The 20,027-nt window shown below is 38.5% G+C and overlaps 1 protein-coding gene across 1 annotated transcript in view; it reads left to right on the forward strand.

Moving 5' to 3' along the window:
• Delta (neurogenic locus protein delta) overlaps nucleotides 1–20,027 on the forward strand; it is a 57,577-nt gene that overhangs the window by 14,884 nt on the left and 22,666 nt on the right. The window contains exons 2-3 of the mRNA XM_014234079.3: nucleotides 2,158–2,469; nucleotides 10,059–10,125. Coding sequence (XP_014089554.2) covers nucleotides 2,158–2,469; nucleotides 10,059–10,125 — 379 coding nt within the window. The remainder of the gene's footprint in view (nucleotides 1–2,157; nucleotides 2,470–10,058; nucleotides 10,126–20,027) is intronic.

Genomic DNA, 20,027 nt, shown 5'->3' on the forward strand with positions numbered 1-20,027 from the left:
TGAGCCACGGCATAGTCGTTATTTAAGTCCAGTTTCATTTTTTATCGTTTAAAATTAAATTGATTTGCTTGAACATACAGTGGGTCTCATTTTAATGTGTACCAAAAATCGAGACACGGCTTCACATTTTTTATCACATCAGTTAGCATATGTTGGCATAAAATTTAACGATGTCTTATTTTTTGTAAGTTGTTGCTTTACGAATTTTATTAAGCTAATCTCGAATTTTAGTTTAATCTATGATTTGGCATTTTTGTATTTCTTTATTGTCTTTTTAAAATTTTGTTGTTAATTTTTTGTTCGATTTCGCCGCATCACTTAATCATTTTCTAATTAACTTGAACATTTATGGACGAAAACAATACAAAGGCGGCGCTCTTGTCTTCTCGCACTTTAAGCCGAATTTGCTGTTGCCTTGTCCATCAACACTCGCTAATAAAAAGTTTCGCTAATAAATGCCGACAGTTTTATCACCCGACAGCAGCTGCGAAAACCGCCGCTGCCATTTTTGGGCTTTTATAAACGTTTATTGTTGTTGTTGTGTGTTAGTTTAAAAATCGGCCGTTTTAATGCCGCAAATCAAATTATGCTAATTAGACGCCTCGTTATCTTTATGACACTTTGCATATGTGTACATTTTTTGTTGCTCCTGTTTTTCTTTTTGCTTTCGGAGACGCAAGTTCCTCGTAAAGCAGTTCGACACATGTCAGCGATATGTTTCTCTTTGAAATGCAAGCCTGTTTGTTTGTATGTATGTATGTTTGTAATTTGGTGGGAAGCGCCGTGTAGCAGCGTCGGTGTTGCAGGCAAACAATGAAATTATCAAATGATTTATGTGGAGAGAAATTGTATGTAACGGTCTTGTATTAAAGGTTAAATATTGAATAGTTAAGTGATAAAAAAAGTTTAAATTTACGAAAATTACAGAAAAATTAAATAAACATAAAATATTTTAAAAGTATAGAAGATAAAAAAGAGAAATAAATATATAAAATAAATTAAAAAATTAGTATGTAAAAATAATAAAGTAAATTAAAAAAAAACATTCCGAAAAAATGAAAATTTATTTATAATTTTTTTTGTGTTAGAAACAAAGTTCCAATTACTGACAAAAAATTAACATAATTTTTTAAATTCTATTTTAAATATTATTTATTAATTTTGTTATCTAGTTTTTATATTTTTTAATTTAATTTTTTTTGTGTATGTTTTTTTATATGTATATTTAAGACTGTGTTGCTTGAGAAATAATTATAAAAAAATAATCAGAAAACTTATTCATTAACTGCTTTGCGGCACGAAATAGCTTTTTCATATAAAGAAAAGTTAAACAAAAAAAGTTACAACAACAGCCACCTAAAAATATGCATGCCCACAGCGCGTAATTTACAGCTCTGCTTCTGCCGTCCATCAGTCGATGTTTCAGCCGACTGGCTCCAATTCGGCAATTTCTTCATTTCTACACTTTGTGCTTTTATTTTAATTCCTCGCGCTACCTTTGCTCGCCAACAAGAATTCTTCAACTTGAGCTTATTGTATTTCAGCATTTATAGAATTTGCCGCGCCGATTGTCGTTGCTGTCCCTCATTCCGCTTGACTGCAATTTTGTAGCATTTTGCTTAAATACCACGCTGAAAGATTTATTGTCATGTTGCAGTGGCAACTTGCCGGCTGGCTGGAATTCGTTCCTCCACAAAACTTATGCGCAGCAGCGCGGAATGTAACATCTTTTAAGTGGAATTGTTGGAAGGCCCGCGTTGATGCCGAGAAGAAGCATTGAAAACGAACAAAATAAATAAATTGCGTGTTAACCGAAATGAATTGCTTTATAATTCGATTAGTTGACGGCGAGTACAAAAAAATTATAAAATTAAATTTTTTTGTCTTTGCTTGGTGGGTGCTAAAGGGATAGGCATCTTACGATTATTTTTGTGCAACTGTGAATTTTGAAACAGTTTTGCAATTAAACAAAGAAAGAATAATTAAAAATAAAATTTTTTTTTTTAAAGTTTTCGAAATTTTTTAGAAAATAGTATTTATTTACTTAATTATGTTATAAATAATATTATTTATTTCCTTAAATTTTTTATTTTTTAGTTTTTTTAAATTTTTCTAAAAAAATACTAATAATTTTTATTTTTTCCTTTCTTCCACCAGGTTCACAGTTCCGGTTTGTTCGAATTACGTTTACGCTATTTCAACAACGATTACGGTCGCGATAGCGAAGGCAATTGCTGTAGCGGCATTTCCGATCCGCAAACAGGCAAATGCATCGGTACATGTAAGACACGGTTTCGCGTTTGTCTCAAACACTATCAAGCCAAAATCGATACGACATCACAGTGTACGTACGGTGACGTTGTGACGCCGATACTCGGTGAGAATTCGGTAAATCTAACGAATACGCAAAAATTCAAAAGCAAAGGCTTTACGAACCCCATTCAGTTCGCTTTCAATTTTGCATGGCCGGTAAGTGAAAAGCACATGTTTTTTAAATTACCTTTAAAATTTATTATATTTCAAAAAAATTTGAAGGAACGGTATAAAATAGTTTTAAAAAATTTCATACACGAAATAAAACAAAATATGGCGGTTAAAACCAGCAAAGAGTTCAAAGCTATTGCCGCACGCACTAACAACAAAAACAACATTAAAAATTACAAAACAAAAAAAAAAGCATTTGTACTGTTATTTTTTTACGCCTCTTTATCGTCTATTTTTGCCGAGTTTTTGCACAGCAAAGTGAGGCACACACACACATAGGCAACACACTACTATAAATTAGTGTCTCACAACATTTTCGAGTTATTTTTAAACAAAATCCAAATGTATAGATACATTTACAACAACAAAAGGCACACTTCGTCGTCTTTAGCTTCGGTGCGCGCGGCTGTCGAAAACGGGAAGTGATTTGCTTTGACTTACAAAAGCTAAAAAAATGGGAAAAAAACGCTTGTTTTTGTTGTACTTACACGGCTGTCGCGCATCATATGTTGCATGCAACATATGCATATATCTGTGTGTTTGTGTGTATACATGCGTTAAGCCATGCTAACTTGCCGCATTAAGGCAGCCATCGCAGCGCTTGCCAAGTGGCACATTTTCGCTTCGTGTTGGTTTGATCTTTTGCCGTTGTTGTTTTTGACTTTTTATGCTGACTGATTCATAAAATATGCATGTGTATGTGTGCATTTATGGTTTATAAATAAACAGATATATATATATATATAATGTTTTTTAATATTTTAGAATGGAGTTTGTTATGAATTTTTGTTGTAAATCAAATTATATATTTTTTTTAGTGATTACACATTTTTCTAAAATTTTCTGTTATATGTAAAATCTATTAACCATTTTATATATGTAAATATGTTTTGTGTTTTATCGCTAAAAATTAATTCTTCGCTTTTTATAATTTGTACCGCGATGAAGCACGTGTCCTTGTCGCAAAAAGTACGTTACAAAAACGACAACAAAAAGTCATAAATGAACTATGTATACAAAAACAACTAAACAAAATTCTCAAGAGGCACACATGCAAGTATATTTATAGCTGGGGTGCAAAAGCATATCTACATATCTGTCGCTAAGCCCCGCCGACTGAGCGCGCAACTACACTTACATGCATATATACATACATACATATACATATATATCGCTAGAGTGAGTACAAAGGGTGGCTGTCTGGTTGGTCGTTTCAGTGCGTGGCACCACCTAACCACTCCGCGCCGCCACCACCACACACTTGGTGCGCCGCCACTTTATAGCGCAAAGTAAACATTTCAGTTGCCGCTTTTTATGTCGAACAGCTGTCAGCTATTAAAATGCGCTAAAACCGCGTCCAGCCGTGTATACCGAACAGCGAACCGTCGCGCGTGCGCGCTTGTAAGTGTAGAGCAGCACCCCTCTACAGTGGTGTTTGTTGCGCACTAACTTTCAACGCATTGACATTAACCCAACCACCACTACCAGTATGCTGAACACCCAACGGCCAAACCGTTGTGCTGCCATCACCTTAACCACCACCACCATGATCAGCAGTACTAAAACAACCATAAATATTAGCAAAGCATTCCCGCTCACTGTTTTTGTTCTTGATTATTCCCTTGACGCTTGCGCTGTCGCCTTTCCGCTTTGCGCGGGCTCGCTTCTGTGCTGCCTTTGGGTTTATCGGCGCCCCTTGTATGCGGCTTGCTAATGTAAATACTCGGCTTGTTGTTATTTTTACTGTGATCAGCACTTTACTTTTATGCTGTTCCAATTCGATTTTTAGCCGTTCAAAGAAATGACGCTGATGTGTATGTATGTAGTTGCTTGCTTTTATATATTAATTTACCCCCCTCCTACCGCTACCCAGCGCGCTAATTTGGTAGTTTCAATTTTGTTGCTTTCCTGGCGCGTGTTATGGCACATTTGAGCCCCAACAAAATGCCACTTTTTCATTGGAAATATGTTTATCTTTCAGTAAGTGTAAATACTATTTTTTTTTTAATAATTGCATTTTAAGTACGTTTAGTTTTTATTTTTTGCTTCAATTTCCGACTGGGTCGCTTCCTTTGCGCGCTCATATCGTAAACTCTCATTCCATTCAGCAAAAACGCAGCGACATTTATTGCGCCTTAACTATAATTGAATGAAACAGTTACATAGCTGTTTATATCCTCCCCTCCCGCGCGTTGTCATCGCAATTAGTTTATTGCATCTTCGGCTAGCAGTCAAACAAATAATATTGTTCCACGAAGTACTCGTAGCGTGCGTTATATTACGTGTTGCACGTTGTTCTGTGCGAGCGCCCCCTCATTTTCGTTGTCATCTATTAAGCACAATGCAACGGTACTTGCAACAAAAGGCAATAAGAACAGCGCGTCCCTATTTCGGCTGCGTTGCATATTATTTTCGTAGCACGTGTAAGTTTTGAGTTCAAAAATATGCTTCTCAATAAATCTTAATTTTTGAAAATAAATTTTCTCAATTTTCATATTCATTCTAATTAAAGCGGGAGCGCTTACCTAAGCGCGGCTTTAATTAAGGTACATATGTGTATATACCATTTAGTCGGTGTCTTCAATCTTTAGTATAATTATTAATATTTTTTATATTATTTTTCATTATGGCATACCTGCATATTTTCTTGCAAGCATTCTATAGACGCGCTGCACTGTCTGGCCACCGCGTATGTATATACGCTTTTGTTACCTCAGTCTTTGCGACGCACTCAAGCTTCACTATAATTCAGCAATTTTTAACGTATTTTCTAACTCTACTTTGTGTTCGCGCAACGGCATTTTTAACGCGCCGCTCATATGCATACATGCAACATTTAATGTTGCCTCAATGGAAGACCCACTGCAGCGCCATAATGGTTAGTCTCTGATATGGCAATGAAAGGTATTTCTCTCTACCACATTCACTGGCTTGTGACGCGTATGTATATACCAACAACAACAACAACAAAAACACTATTGTATTGCCACATCATCGCTTGAGCATACGCACATAGCGCAGTGAACTTTGTCAACATTGCGCTCACACAGCCATTCATGCTTATATGCAACTTACAACTCCTTGCATAAGGGTGATTTACTTACATGCTTTCTTCTTCTACTACCCACTTCTATACTTACTTACTTGCGTTTACTTTTTATGCATGCCTTCTTCCGTTTGCCACCACCACCAGCACCATTTCCTATTTCACAGTACCGCATAGTTGCTGATCGTCTGCTACACGCCATGTGTAATTACTGCAGCGCGCATGTGCAACGTCACTAGTCATCATCATTATCAGCTTGGCCGTCACTCCCTTTGCCCATATCCACTTTTCTCTGCACTAACTACGGCGCGGCGTGCACTGTGCGATCAGCGTGGTGCCGCAGCTTGCGCGGTTGGTTGACTGGTGTCATTACGTCGGCCATCAGCGCTTGTCAATGTTCAGCGCGTCATTGTCGTCAACATTGCAAACGTCATCTTTATCATTTTCACAACAACAATAACAAAAATACTTTAAGCAATTTAGTAGCGGTTAAGGGATAAGCCTCTACGGCAAGGTACTTATCGCATCGGCCACTCCGGTCGCTCGGCCGTCAAACCGCTATGGCTGCAGCAAATTAATGTGGCACGTGAAATTCCGCGGTCGTACTGTTTTTGCTGCTTATCTGCGAGCGCTAGCTTTTTGCGTTATCTGAAATTGAATTGAAGTTTCTTCCATTATTCGCTTTTTCTACCACATTGTTTTTCTGCCTCTAATTGCCGTTTCTAGCTGGCTTCCAAGTGTTGGCTGGTGTTCCACATTATATATGTATATATGTGTATATAATATCGAAACCTATATATTTATATTGCAACCCATTTTGTTGCACCATCTTTTCTTGTTCCTCTCCTAGTTTCTGGGTCATTGCGGCCGATGCTGAAGCGTGCCGCTTTGCGTCTGCAATGAAAATAATTTACTTAACACTCGTCAACAATAAATGCGCTTAGATGCGTCAACAGCTTAACTCCATGCCACAAATACGCAATTTCTCAGCAGAATTATATTGAATTTAAAATAACACGAAATTCACTTTACCGAACGAATACCCAAACAAACTTACAAACTAAATTGTCAGACGACTGGCAGCTACAAAAGGTGAAGCCCCAGCATTGGATCGCCTGCGCGCGCCCCTTCGCAGACAACGCCTGCCTTTGTGCTACTCATTTTGTATGAACATACAGCACGCCTACTTTTCACATACTGTCGTCAGGCGCCTAAAAATAGCTATTGTCAAAGACACAACACAACAACTACAACGAGTAGTGTATGGTGTATAGCCCGCGCGCGTTGGTGAGTGTAAACTTTGGGGTGCGCGCTGATGAAGGGTGTTGCTGGCTGCTGAATTGAACTTTAATCTCAGATGCGCAACATGCCATCAAATGCATATGTGCATAGCTACGTATGTATGTCGGTATATGCACTTTTTATTTACTAACTCATTGACTTGTGGCGGGTGCTGTAAATTTCTATATATTCAACGCTTCTGTCTGCTCCACGTTGTTGCACGCGACCTAGCGTTTCATTGTTGCATGTCGTCGCGCAACACGCGCGCTGGCAATGATGGAAACGTGTATATTTTTAGCGCAATCTGTCGCATTGTCGACTGCCATTGCTGTTGCAGTAGCTTCTTCATTTCATTAAAACGATTTATAGCGGCGCAGCTACCCCTGAAGATAAATGCAAATAAAAGTAAAATAAAAAGAATTTATGCGCTGCGCGACGGCGACAAATAAAACGCGCAGCAGAAATAATGGAAATTACTGTGCGCCGTTATATGTTCACTTTGTGGCTGTGTCAAACTTTTTGGTCGCCACTCAGTAGATCAAACTGCTGATCGCTTACTTTTGCGACAATGCGCGCCTTGACGCGTTCGGTGGCAACATCTTTGCAACATAATTCGCCACATCGGCATCGTTATTTTTACCATTGCCTTGTAGCACCTACTACAACACTCGCCAGCAGCGAACAGCAACACCTTTTGTAGATATTTTGAGGTGCGCGCTTTCTTTTCGCCACCTCATTGCCACTTTGTTGCAATATACTTGCCGCTTGCAATTTATTGCGCGCCAAGCGACACTCTGTGTGTCGTCTGATTTGCTTCCTGCCGTGCCCATATTTCTTATGATTCGCCTACTGATTTTTTTTTCCCAAATTTGATTTTTGCCAAACGCTTTGTTAGCCAATAATATTTTTGCCATTGCAAAATTTATTATTTGCAAATCAGCAAATGCAATAGATGAGTATTGATTTTTGCTTTAAATTATTACATTTGATTGTGCGCACACTGCACCTTTGTAATTGCAAAAACTGCGCTCAACTTATCATGCACTTGCGCGCCGTTGTGTGTTTGCGACTTTTTATGAGCTGCCGATTTCTGATTTGTGACTTGCAATAATTTCCTCTTCAGCGCGCCCAGCTGGTTACCGCGTGGCTTTACTTGCCCAACAATGTTGGTGCATCCATTCACCAGCGCTGCGCACAAGCGCATTCAAATTGCGCGGCATTTCAATGCCTTTTGCGCTTGAATGCCTGCTGCCCGAACAATTTTTTTTGCTTTTAAATTCTTCAATTTAACTTGGCAACACTTCAGCGTTGTATTTTAAGTGTTCCTTCTCCGAAATTCTCAGTTATTGGCAGCAATAAAATACCTTGCCTGCAGTTTAGCGTAACTTTTCCGTCAGCCCACGTACATTGGATAAAATACTAAACAAAAATGTAAGCCAGAAATTAACATAAAAAGTTACAAAAATTCATTTAGGCTGGAAAAACTAGTTTTAATATTATCTTTTATATTTTCGATTTGTAAATTAATACGCGCACATCAAGTTCATGCGCCTTTATGTAATCTTTAATATTCAAATTTCACATTTATCATTGGTGCGTTATCATAGTAGGAAGCGCGCACCACCCACACATTCCTTTATTATGTGTTTCTTGTTTGTTTTTTTTTCTAAACGAAAACAATATTATCCGCTGCAACGCAAGCTATTTAAGCTTTCAAAATCGAAAGTGCAACAATTTACTGCAATAGTAGTATCGCCGAATGGCCAAGGCGTTGGCACATCCTCCTCTGCATATTACACGCTTGCATTTACAAACAGCTTTATCTTCATTTATTTTGTATTCAACAGCGAAATGAAGCCATACAACATATTTCTAACTACAATTTTAGTCGCCGCATGTGTTTTTATTTTTATTAAAATTTTCAAATTTTGTTTGTTTGTATGAATTGAGGGCGCTTTGGCAAGTGGCGTGCACGCATGCGCTCAGCAACCACCACAGCTGAGGCTAGTATGTGTTGCTACTTACGGCGCGCGAGCGCGCATTTGCATTTCAAATGCCTGCAACTGTTGCGCTTGCCTCTCGCCTGCGCACACCGTTAGTTATGAATTTTGCTACTTGATTGCATTATTCATAGCTGGTAAACAACAGCAGCAACAACGCGCTTGGCAACTTTGCATTGGCACAGCTTGGGCCTACCACGCTCGCTCAGCTGCGCCGGCCAACTTAGCATATTTAGTTTTCTATTTATTTAGTGTATAATATTTCTTATGGCCACTTTAAGCGCTCTGCGGTGTGGCCATCGCGTCGTAGGCGTCGTTTTTTCCATTAGCACTCGGCAGCGCCTTTTCACTTTTAGCTCATATACTTGCACCTTAGTTTTTTCGCTGCCACTTAACGTAAATATATATGTATAGATAGTCGTGCGCTTATCACAATTTATTAATTTGTCACTAATTTAAATTTGCTTTGCATTTTTTAATACTATTTTATGTGCTTTTTCGAGTTTTTTACGACCTCGCTAATAGCGTGTGCTTTACGCTAATATTTCCGCTGCATTGTGACTTTTATGCACTTTTAGTTTATTGACAATTTTCGCTTTGTCGGCGATCATCATCATTTTTAATGATCTTCATTATGAAGATCGGTATTTTATTCTTCATAAAAAACTCAATTTTTGTAAATTTCTCTTTCACCGTTATCTGTTTGCCATATTTTGAACGGAAATCGGTTGTTGAAAAATTTTGTTCGTGCAAACAGCGTTGCGTGCACGATCACTTTTTATCTTAACTTGCTTTTCGCAGAACAACGCTTAAGTATTACATTCGTATTGTTTTACTGTAAGAAAATGTTTTCAATAGCAAGTCTAGATAGTTTTCTTCCGATACCTATTACGATCTTCACTGATCGCTTTAAGAAATCGCGGTCACTACTGATCACCCATCTTCATATATTTCTTGCTGACAATATTTTTATGAGCATGAATTAATGATGTAAGTGCTTTCCGATCACTGCAGATCAACACATTTTTTTTTTATAATTTCTTTTCAAAAAGCGGTTATATCTAACTTATTTGTACCTTCCTTCAAAATATTAAGTTATATGACATATTTTATAAAGCGATCGCGAGTGTACAATTTGAAAATTTTTAACATATATCACTAATACAAAAGTATTTTAAAGTAGTATACTTTTCAATATGTTATTTTCTTTGTTGCTAATAATACTTTCCTTACTTTATTCCCTACAGGGCACGTTCACACTAATCGTCGAGGCATTGCATGACACGAATAACAGCGCTAATACGCGCTCAAACAGTAAGTTGCTATAAAAAAATTAGTATCTCATATTCATTTTTAGTGTCTTTGACCCTCTAATATTACCTACCTACCCACATTCTCTCAACCGATCAGTCCGTTCTTGATATTGCAGTTTTATGTTCTTCTAATTCCCTTACTTACCTTTTCTAATACAGAATGAATTTGCTAGCCTTATATATGCCAATCAATTTACTACACTTCCTTATTACTCCAATTTCACATAAACCATATTTTTACTACTTCCTTCAAAACACACGCGCAGCACTTGCGATCATTTGCGCAACCCCAAAGCTGTTTCCCTTAGGTGGTATGAAGAATTTTTAATTATATATATATATTTATATCCTGTTTATGCCATCCTTTTATATGCGCGCATCCTGTCAAACTAAAAAGGCACAACATTATTATTGTGTTCGCTCGTACGAGGATCAATGCATTTCGCCTGTTTGCTGACACTTTTTCATGCTTTTGCCGCTTCGACGCGGTCGCACCGCTTCACTTTTGCTTTGTCATTTGATATGCGTTTTGGCAGAGAGGTTATTTTTACTTTTTGTTGTTGGTTTTTTGTGCTTCTAAAACCTAAACGCCTGACACTTGCGCATCATCCTGCCGGCAACAACCCCTTTGACTGCTGTACAATGCTGAACAGTCCCCATTTGCTGTTGTTTTGCGACTAAAATGCTTACCAAATTCTGTGCCGTGTTGTTGCTGTTGCAGATTTCCGGCATATTGAGTGGTTTTAAATATCAGCCTTTGTACCTGGTTTTTTTGTATATCAAAGCGAGCATGTCTATGTTGCCACTTAAAACAATGTCAGTTGCCATAGCCTGGCTTATCCACTACTTGCAGCTCCCTCATACTGTTTGTTGATGACGCCAGAAAAACCTTGAAAATGCGTTGCACTTCATTTCATGCTTCTACAGTTTTTACTCGTTTATTACTTTATATCTGCTTTAATTTGTGGCTGCCACAGAACGGAAGTATACGCGCCGCTCACTGCCCGCGCTGCCGCCTGTGCGCCGTGCCATGTTCGCCATGTTTGTGTCGGCGGCAATTTAACGTCGCTTCGTTATTTCACGACTAATTCCCCATTTAGTTGGTATTAATTTAATTTTAGCCACAATTAATTTAACCAACATCCAATACACCATCTTCGCTTGCGCGCTTGCAACTTTAGACAGTCAGCCAACAGCAACAGGCCGCGTTCGTACTCCTATCTTCTGTTCATTGATTTGGACGGACGAGCGCGTCTGCAAATGCCGCAATTACTTTGACGTGTAGCAGCACTCGCCGTTGTTGCCACAGCGCCGCTATTGCTGGCTGCCACTCGTTAAATGTTGCAAATATTTTAATCCAGTCAGCAGCAGCAGAAATGTATGCGACCGCGCTTGTTCGCCTATTTACAGTGCGCCATTAAAAAGCGCCGCCGAATCACGACTTTTGTGCGCGCTAACTGGCCAACTGGTTGCATGATGTCTGCATGTCTGCCTGTCTTCCACTGTCTCATTGCCTGCCTGCCGTTGGTAGATTTCATTGTCTACTCTTGCAACACCACGCAACATTTCAATGTTGCACGCGCTGCTGTGCTGCTGTGGTGGCTCGTCGTTCCTACCGCTTGGTTGTTGGCATGTGGAATCGCAGAAATAACTCGCGCGCTATCAAATTTTTAAATTGTTTTTATTTTCATTCTTTTATTTATTGGATTTTATTTATTGTCTCGCCGGCAGTCGCCTAGTAACAAGCGTTTAACAGTGTCGCTAGTCTGACTGTTGCATGCTTGCTGCGCCTTGCGCCTTGCAACTCATCCGCGCTCCTTGCTATTTCACAAAATCGAAGTCAGCGTTCATGTTGGGCAGCATGTAATCCATCTCGTGTGTATACTGGTGTCTATGTATGGGCGCTCCGTTTTATAAGCACGAATGCTGCGCTTTACTTCGCTTTTAATTTAATGCCAGCAGCCAAACCAAAGTACCTGCTGTTGCATGCCGCATGTTGTTGTCTGCCGCATAAGCAAAACATTGCTGACTGAAACATTGCTCGCCCTTTTTATTAATTTTATTTTCCCCTTTTTTCGCTCGCATGCCACCCAACGCCCGCCAGCCGCCTCCTATAGCGCTGTCAACCGCACACCAAGCGCGCATTTATCGCCTGCTAACTGCAACATCAAAGTTTTATTTTTTTTTTTGCTGGCGCATTTCGCTTGTTGCATGCCAATAATGTCGCATCTGTTTGTTGCTTGCCTGCGTTTTTTGTTTGCTGGCTACAGACGCATCTTCGATTTCCGTTGCTGTTAACTTTTTTGATGGCTCACCGTGGCTTTGTTGCAATTTAAATTCCTTTTGATTATTCAAAGCGATAAAATTGTTTTGTCCTGCGACAAAAAAGCCAACACACATACACGTGTGCTTGAATATTTAGTGAGTACAAGCAGCGGCGTGGCATGTTGCACATCAATCGCGCACTTTAAAGGCTTTAGCATGCGCTGCGCAGCGCTTTTTTGCTGGATTTTTGGCATATGTCACCTTGCCGCGACCACACAACGCTTGTGGCAAAACGGAGCAAGCGCTTATGCCGCTTTTTCTACATATTTATGTATTTTTTCGAAACGCGCTAGCTTTATATGTATCTATTATACACCCTTTTCTTCATCTTTAACCATAAATTCCTTTCTTCTCAATAAGTTATAAACTTTTTTCAATACCTCAACCTACAAAACTCACAATATTACATATATAATTCATTAACTTTTATTGTTCTTTCGTTGATTCTCACCTGCTTAGCTCGTTCAGCTTTATTTAATTTTTTATTTTCCAGTTCCAATGTCACTTGTTAATCGTCATTGGCAGCGCATATTACAGCGCAACAGTGACCTGCAGCATTTTTTCTACAAATTTACCATTTCTAACAACGAACTTCTCACATTTCCAATACCAATCGGTGCCAGTCAACAGCTGCTTTACCTGCCAGCGGCGTTTTTTCTCTTCATTTTTTATTATTCTCTGCCTTTTGTAATGCTTTAATGCCTATTGAATGCTTGTTTGTATGTTAATATGTTGCCAGTGTGGCATACTATTCGTAGCAATTTTCCCAGGCCTCTTCGAAACGTTTGATTTATGTTTCCTACTTCTGCCTAGAAAATACTCAAATCGAAAATAATACTTTCTTCTTATTCAACCTTTTCTTCATTATTCAGCCACTTCATTGTCTAACCAAACATTTATCGAACATTTTCGGTTGCTCAGCAGACGCTGCTTGATTTTTCCTTAATTAAAAATTTCCTTACACGCTATACACTGGTGCCTAAAAATAGGGCTTTGTGGAATTTTAATTATACTTTTTCATGCGCATCAAACACAAAAAGGTTGAAAAAATCTCATACGTCGCTTCTTCCCAGCCTTGCTGCCTTTTGTTGCCCACTTTTTCCATAGAAAATCGAAATAACTCCTACATCATCCTAATGATTTAACATTGCCGCACGATTTTTCATTTTCCATTTCAATGCAGTCGCCGCTGTTAACCTGCAATCTCGGCTTGGCTGTCTGCCTTCCCGCTTGCCTACATGCCAATAACGCGCAACGCCTCCTCTATGCTTTTGTGAATTTTGTTGTCGTTCAGCCGCTGTTGCATGCGCTGGCATTTCACTTTTTGTCTGTGCATTGCGTGCATGTCCTGCTGTGCGCATCCTGTTGCGATTTCTACTTCTCCTTTCAAATAACTGGCTGCGCGCACTTGCAGTGCCACCTTCGCCGCCAACAAAAACTTGCTTATGTGACTCCCTGTGTGCTTCAGTGTGTGTGTGTGTGTGTGTGTGTTGCACGTTGTTTCTTTTGATGTTGCATGTCGTTTGTAGATTTTTATCGCGATTCGTAATATTATTGCACTTTTTCCAGCAACTCTCAGTCTTTCAACTCCTTTGAATTTAACGCGCTTTAATTTTATGCCATATGACTCGACGATTGCAACTCTTGTCAAGGATTAATTTCATTAAATTTAAAGTGTTGTTGTAACATATTGTTGCGTGTAGCTTTTTTGTTTAATATTGTTTCTTATTATTTTTTTCTTTCCGTCTTTACTTTACGCCTGTCCAACGCTATCTGTCCAGCTGTCGCACACCGGCTAAGCGTCCAACTAACCAGTTGTTGCTTGCAACAACTTTTTAATTCAGCATAAATTACGCAAAAAATTTAATGTTTTTTTTGCGCGCCGCATGGCGTATTGCTTACAACATTCGTGGTGTGCATAAGATGCTTCGGTGCTATACACACTCTGTGGCGCTTCAACTGATACTCATGTAGATTATACCATCAGCAGAAAGATAACAAACGTCGCTCGAGTAATGGAATTTGTATTTATACTTTGACTCAAGACCCTAAATGATAATTTATATCTGAAATCACCCAGTTAGTTAAGCAATCTCGAATCTCATCATTCTTTCTTGTTGCGCTAGCTTTTCTCTTGAACTTGGTTCGTTTATTTATCAATATATTTTTTTTTTGGTTTTCTATTAATCTCACCCTCATTTCTTTACTCTTGCCGCGCAGGTTTCCTTGCGCATAGTTGTTTTGTAATATTCGGCACTTGTTTTGCATAGAGGTTATGCTTAAACTGCATTCTTCATAATTTTAATTTACGCTTTAATCTTTCTTTTATATTTTTCTTTGGAATTCTTCCGCTGCGCATTATCTTTTTGTCTGTCGTGTTTACTGCTGCTTCTTAACATTTTAACCTCTTCTTGCTGGAAACGCTTCTACACCTACCAATTAATCTCTGCCAATGCCAAAGCAAAGTTGTTGGTGCAAGTGCTTGTTGCAAGTTGTTAAATGCTTATCTTTTAATTTTAACTTTATACTTTGCTTGGCTGGCTCGCTGGCCGACATTATGTTGAAAATATTTTCTGTTCTCTCTCTTTTTTAAAGTTTTTTTCTTTTCTGTTTCGTTTATGGCTTAGCGCGTCGTTTGTGGCTTGAGTGGCACTTGTGCTCTGAAAGTTTTATTTTTATGTGTTTATCTGCTACTTTGGGCTTGTGTTTTTGTTGTTATTTCTTCGTTTACTTGTTGCTTCTTGTTTCTGCTGCTGTTTGTGTGTGTTCCTTGCTTCATTTACTTTTTGTTTCTCAGCAGCGTTGCAGTCTCACCGTGTTAAGCTGACATTTCAAACGCATACATGATATAATTTCAAACTAGTTTTTAATAATTTTTAGCGTTTTTCGTATGGAATCTCGCACTAATTAAGCCGAAAATTCGTATAATAAATTTATTTATTTGGTCATATGCCGTGCAGTACACCTTTTCATTGTCAACTGCAGGAAATTGTATGCATTGACAACTCACATATGTATGTAAGTGTGTTTGCAACACGACTGTCACACAACTCTACTCGCCCGGTGACAAGCGCTCAGCCAGGCAGCAAGTTTTGTGGCACTTTACCAGTTCTGCGCCGAACTTCCAGCCAACTAATTGTGCTAATACGCGGCTAGTGCAACCTAATGGCGTTCTCGTGGCAGCTAGTTTGACCACAAACGCGCTGACAGTCGAGTCAATTCTAACTAGATTGCGGTAAATATGCGAAAAATGTCATTTTCTATTGAGAACTAGTGAATTTGATAAATTTGATACTTTTTGCAACATGTGGCATACAGCAAACAACCGGTTGACAAGGAAAAAATATATAAAAAGAGATACAAAAATTCCTGGCAGATTTTGCAATGCTCACAAATTAAATTAATTAATTAACAAACTAATGTTGCCAGCGTAAAAAAATTCGTATTCGAAAAAAACAAAATCAAAATTTGTAAAAAACAAAAAATGCTGAAAATGGCAAAAGAGACGCAAGAGCATGGCACCTGTTCTACTGCAACTCTGTTTCAACAATTTTTTTTGTACACTTTCTGTGTAAAAATAGTAAAATATGCTTGAATATTAGAAAAAACCGCTAAGCGCATGTGCTGGGTCGACAAGTCACCACCAACGTGCAGCAGCTGGCTAAGAGGCTGGCATGCAAGCTTACTTCAAAGCCATACAAACACTTATTTGTAGAGATTTGTGTGTGTCACAGCATGTCTGCGCCGACAGTGTGGCATGTGGCACAGCGCGCTTGCATACATACAAGAAGCACTCACAATGCTGGCATTCCAATGGATTTTCGGAATTTTTGCGTGGCAACTTCATATGCCTTTCTGTCTGTCTATACGTCTACTGCTTCGGCTGCCTGTTTGTTGCTGCCTATGCGCTGGCAATCAGCTAAAAGCTTTGCACATTTGCGTTCGCCATTAGCTGCGTATTTTTGATACTTTTGTTTGTTGTTGTTATATCTTCGCTCCGTCTGCGCTCTAGCTAAGTCGTCAACTTGCTGCGCGCATGCATTTTTTCGCCTCTCCCGTGGTTGATTATAATTTCTGCACACATACGCATAGTGTAGCACGACAAGCCGCCGCGCATGCGCACAGTTGGATTTGTAGTATGACAGGTTATTAGACGCACATTTTTTTCTACTAATTTTAGCACAAGCACACCACATGCGCCAGCTAACTGCGCGCCTTGTTGTTGTCATTCATTTGCTGTGGTGTTATCCCACAAAAATGCGGCAGGCAAACTTACGCATATGAAATGCTCATAATAAAAAATGAGAAATGCGAGATAATTTATAACAGCAAAGCAAACAACAACAAAAACAGAGCGACTTAACGTCGTCTCCTGTTTGTAGTTGTTAATATTTGCGCGTTTGCTAATTTGATTTCCTACTTTTACGTGTGGCACGAAAAATTTTCTACGTCATGCAATTTATAAGCGATAAGCTTATGAAAACTAGTTGTTGCTAGCTGTCGCACTTAAAACATATGTTTTTTTTTTTGGCCAGTTTTTATTACAACTTTTTAACGCATAAAAGCTGTGACAGCTCGCCGGCAATTCCGTGTAAGTTGCACGCTGGGAATTTGCGCATGCGCACGCCACGCCTGACACTGTCATTAGACGTGCGATAAGAGCGAAATTTTGCTTTTGTAGGTTGAAGCTAGAAATTTATTGTGCTAATATGTAGCGTTTGTTGCAGGAAGGTGGGCAGGCAGGTGTATGTGATAAGCTAATTTGGGGCAAATGCAGTGGTGCAGAAAATTGCGGCACTTTCAAAAGTTTGACTGCTTACGAGCGATAATCCTCAGATAGCATGAGTTGCTTTTTCTCATATTTGTTTGCATCTTTAAAATGCATTGCATTTAACATTTATTTAAAAAAGAAATTTATTAACCAATATAGTTTGAATAATCCTTAGTGATCGTTAATTATGATCTAAAAGAAGCGATCCTCAACTCCTATAGTTAAAAAATTTGTATTTTGTTATTTCAAGATAAATATCAGCCAAACTGTGTGTAATGACTTTCGTAAGAATTGCTGAACTATGATCTTGCAGAAAATGATCCTCAATCTGAAAAAAATTAACATTTTGGTTTTTTGTAATTTGACGATAAATAGAGGTCTAATCATTATGTAATAAAAAAACAAGGGATCACGTAGTTAGTTACTTTAACATTTCAGTGATCGGTAGGTCACTGAGCTTCATAAAAAAGCGATCTTCGAACAGGTTTTTACAATTTTTTCGAACTAACTTTTTTTTCTGCTTATAATGAGTATTTTTTGTGAAATTTTATGAGTTAACTTAACATATATGTGCGTTTATTTATCTTATTAGAAAACGAAAACTATTTTACACCAAAAACCGCTTTCACTTGCCACCTCTAACGCCTTCACAAACATTCTTAACTTCTAAACACTTGTGCCGGCCATCCCATTGCCTGCTACTCACCTCTTTCATCTCCTGCCTTAACACGCCAACCACTTTATTGGCACTAGCAGCGGCATAAACACGTACTACTGGCTGCCCGGCAATTACACGGCCGCGTTTCCGCTATCAGTTCAAGCAGATCTCGTTTTAGAGTAGTGAAAATTAAATGCGACAGCAGCAGCCAAGGCAGCAAGGAAGGTCTAAGCCATCGACAAACACTTTTGCTTTTGTCAGCTACTTGCGAATGCCATAAAATGCCAGCGGAAAGTAAGAAGAGCACGAATGGCAACAACGAAAACCATATACACATACGTACGAACATTCATATAAATATATATACATATATCTATGTATATAGATATATAGAAGGGGTGTAAGCACGAAAATAATTTGCCTTTGCTACAGTGCAGTACATTGCCCGGTCCAGCAACCATTTCCTAGATATCAGCGCCTTTCAGTTAGGCTACAATAAATACGCGCGGTAATGCTGGTGCGGTTCGTTGCTTAAGTCTTTGGTTCTTGCAAGGCAACGCGCGCAGAATAATGTTAACCTCGAAAATCCATTCCTGAGAAATTGTTGTTTATTGTTATTGCTGACCGCTGTGCCATGACGATTATGTTGCTGCTGTTGCCGCTGCTTGGCTTTTTTTTGATGATACGCGCTCTCGCAACAAACGGACGCCAGCACCCCATGACTTTGTGCTAAAAATTATTTTCTTTCGTATACTGTTTTATTTTTTAATTTTTTTTAATGCAACTTTTACTATGTATCCCTGGGTTCTTACGGCCATTGCGGTATTCTCGCATTCTTCGTTTTGCGCACAATCACCTTTGGTCCCCCTACGTTTGCACGGTGCAATACCAGCCGCATGCATTGGACGCTTGTATAATAATGCGGTTTCGTTGACTGCCAGCTTACAGATATGCATGCTATTATACTGTGTATATAGGTGTGTGCCACGTTGTTGCTAGCCATGCGGGAGATTTATGCTGCTTTCAACTTTAAGCATCGTCGTCGCAATTGCTGCATTTGCTGTTGTAATTTGATGTTGGCTGTAAAATTATTGTTGCTTTTCGGTAGTTATGTTGTTTTGCTTGCAGTTCTTGCGCTTGTCATTATTTCGTGGTATTTATTTTGTCTTTTTGCCACACCACTTGCAACTCACCATTCATGCACCTGCAATTTACTGCAAATACACCACAGTGGTATGCATTTGTTTGTGAAATATACATGTAACACATTTTGAGCAGCTTGTGTGCAGTTTTATATGAATTTTGTACCTCACCTCACCAAATGTTGCTAGCAACATCGCACCAGACCGGTCTTTAGCAGGTAATTTGCAGCGGGGCAAGCAAAAAAACGGCTATATAGTGTTTAACGTTGCGTTTAGACGCATGAAGTAACGCTCGCTCGTTGGTAATCAGCAAATGGTAAAATCAAAAACAGAGTCGATTGTTTTCGTTTTATCTGTAAAACTAAAAATCTTTAGCGATATTTGAACCAAAAAAAATAGTTTTATGTAGTGATAAAAAATTAAATTAAAATTGCAACATGTTGCACAACAAATGTTGTGATCATGTTAGATCATAATTAACGATCAGAAATGTAGTTTTATGTAGTGATAAAAAATTAAATTCAAATTGCAACATGTTGCACAACATTTGTTGTGTGCAACTTGTTTTAAAATTGTAAATAATTTTTCTTCAAATTTTCTTTAGTTTTAAGCTTATTTATATATATAATATATAAACCGAAAATATATTTAATTTACTATTCAGCAACATGTTGCAAACACTTTATTTTCAGTTTGTACAGTATAGTTTGACACCTAGGAGATACAAAAATCTCACAGCCCTGTTTTCCTTAGAAAACGCGCTAATTATAGTGTCGAGTAAAATACAAAATTAACAAATCAGTAATAACAGCACACATAAGGAAAGTATAACAAGCCACTTGCAGCGCTTAAAACATTAAGATAAGCATCTATAATTTAAAGCCGCGGCAAACAACTTCATATCTTTCTTCTTACACTAAACATAAAACCTTGTGTATTTTTTAAGTATCTACCTGTGCAACCTGCAACATAACCATGACAATCTGCATGCCACATCGCCCATACAA

This window comes from Bactrocera oleae, chromosome 2 (genome assembly GCF_042242935.1).
Source record: "Bactrocera oleae isolate idBacOlea1 chromosome 2, idBacOlea1, whole genome shotgun sequence".
NCBI lineage: Eukaryota > Metazoa > Arthropoda > Insecta > Diptera > Tephritidae > Bactrocera > Bactrocera oleae.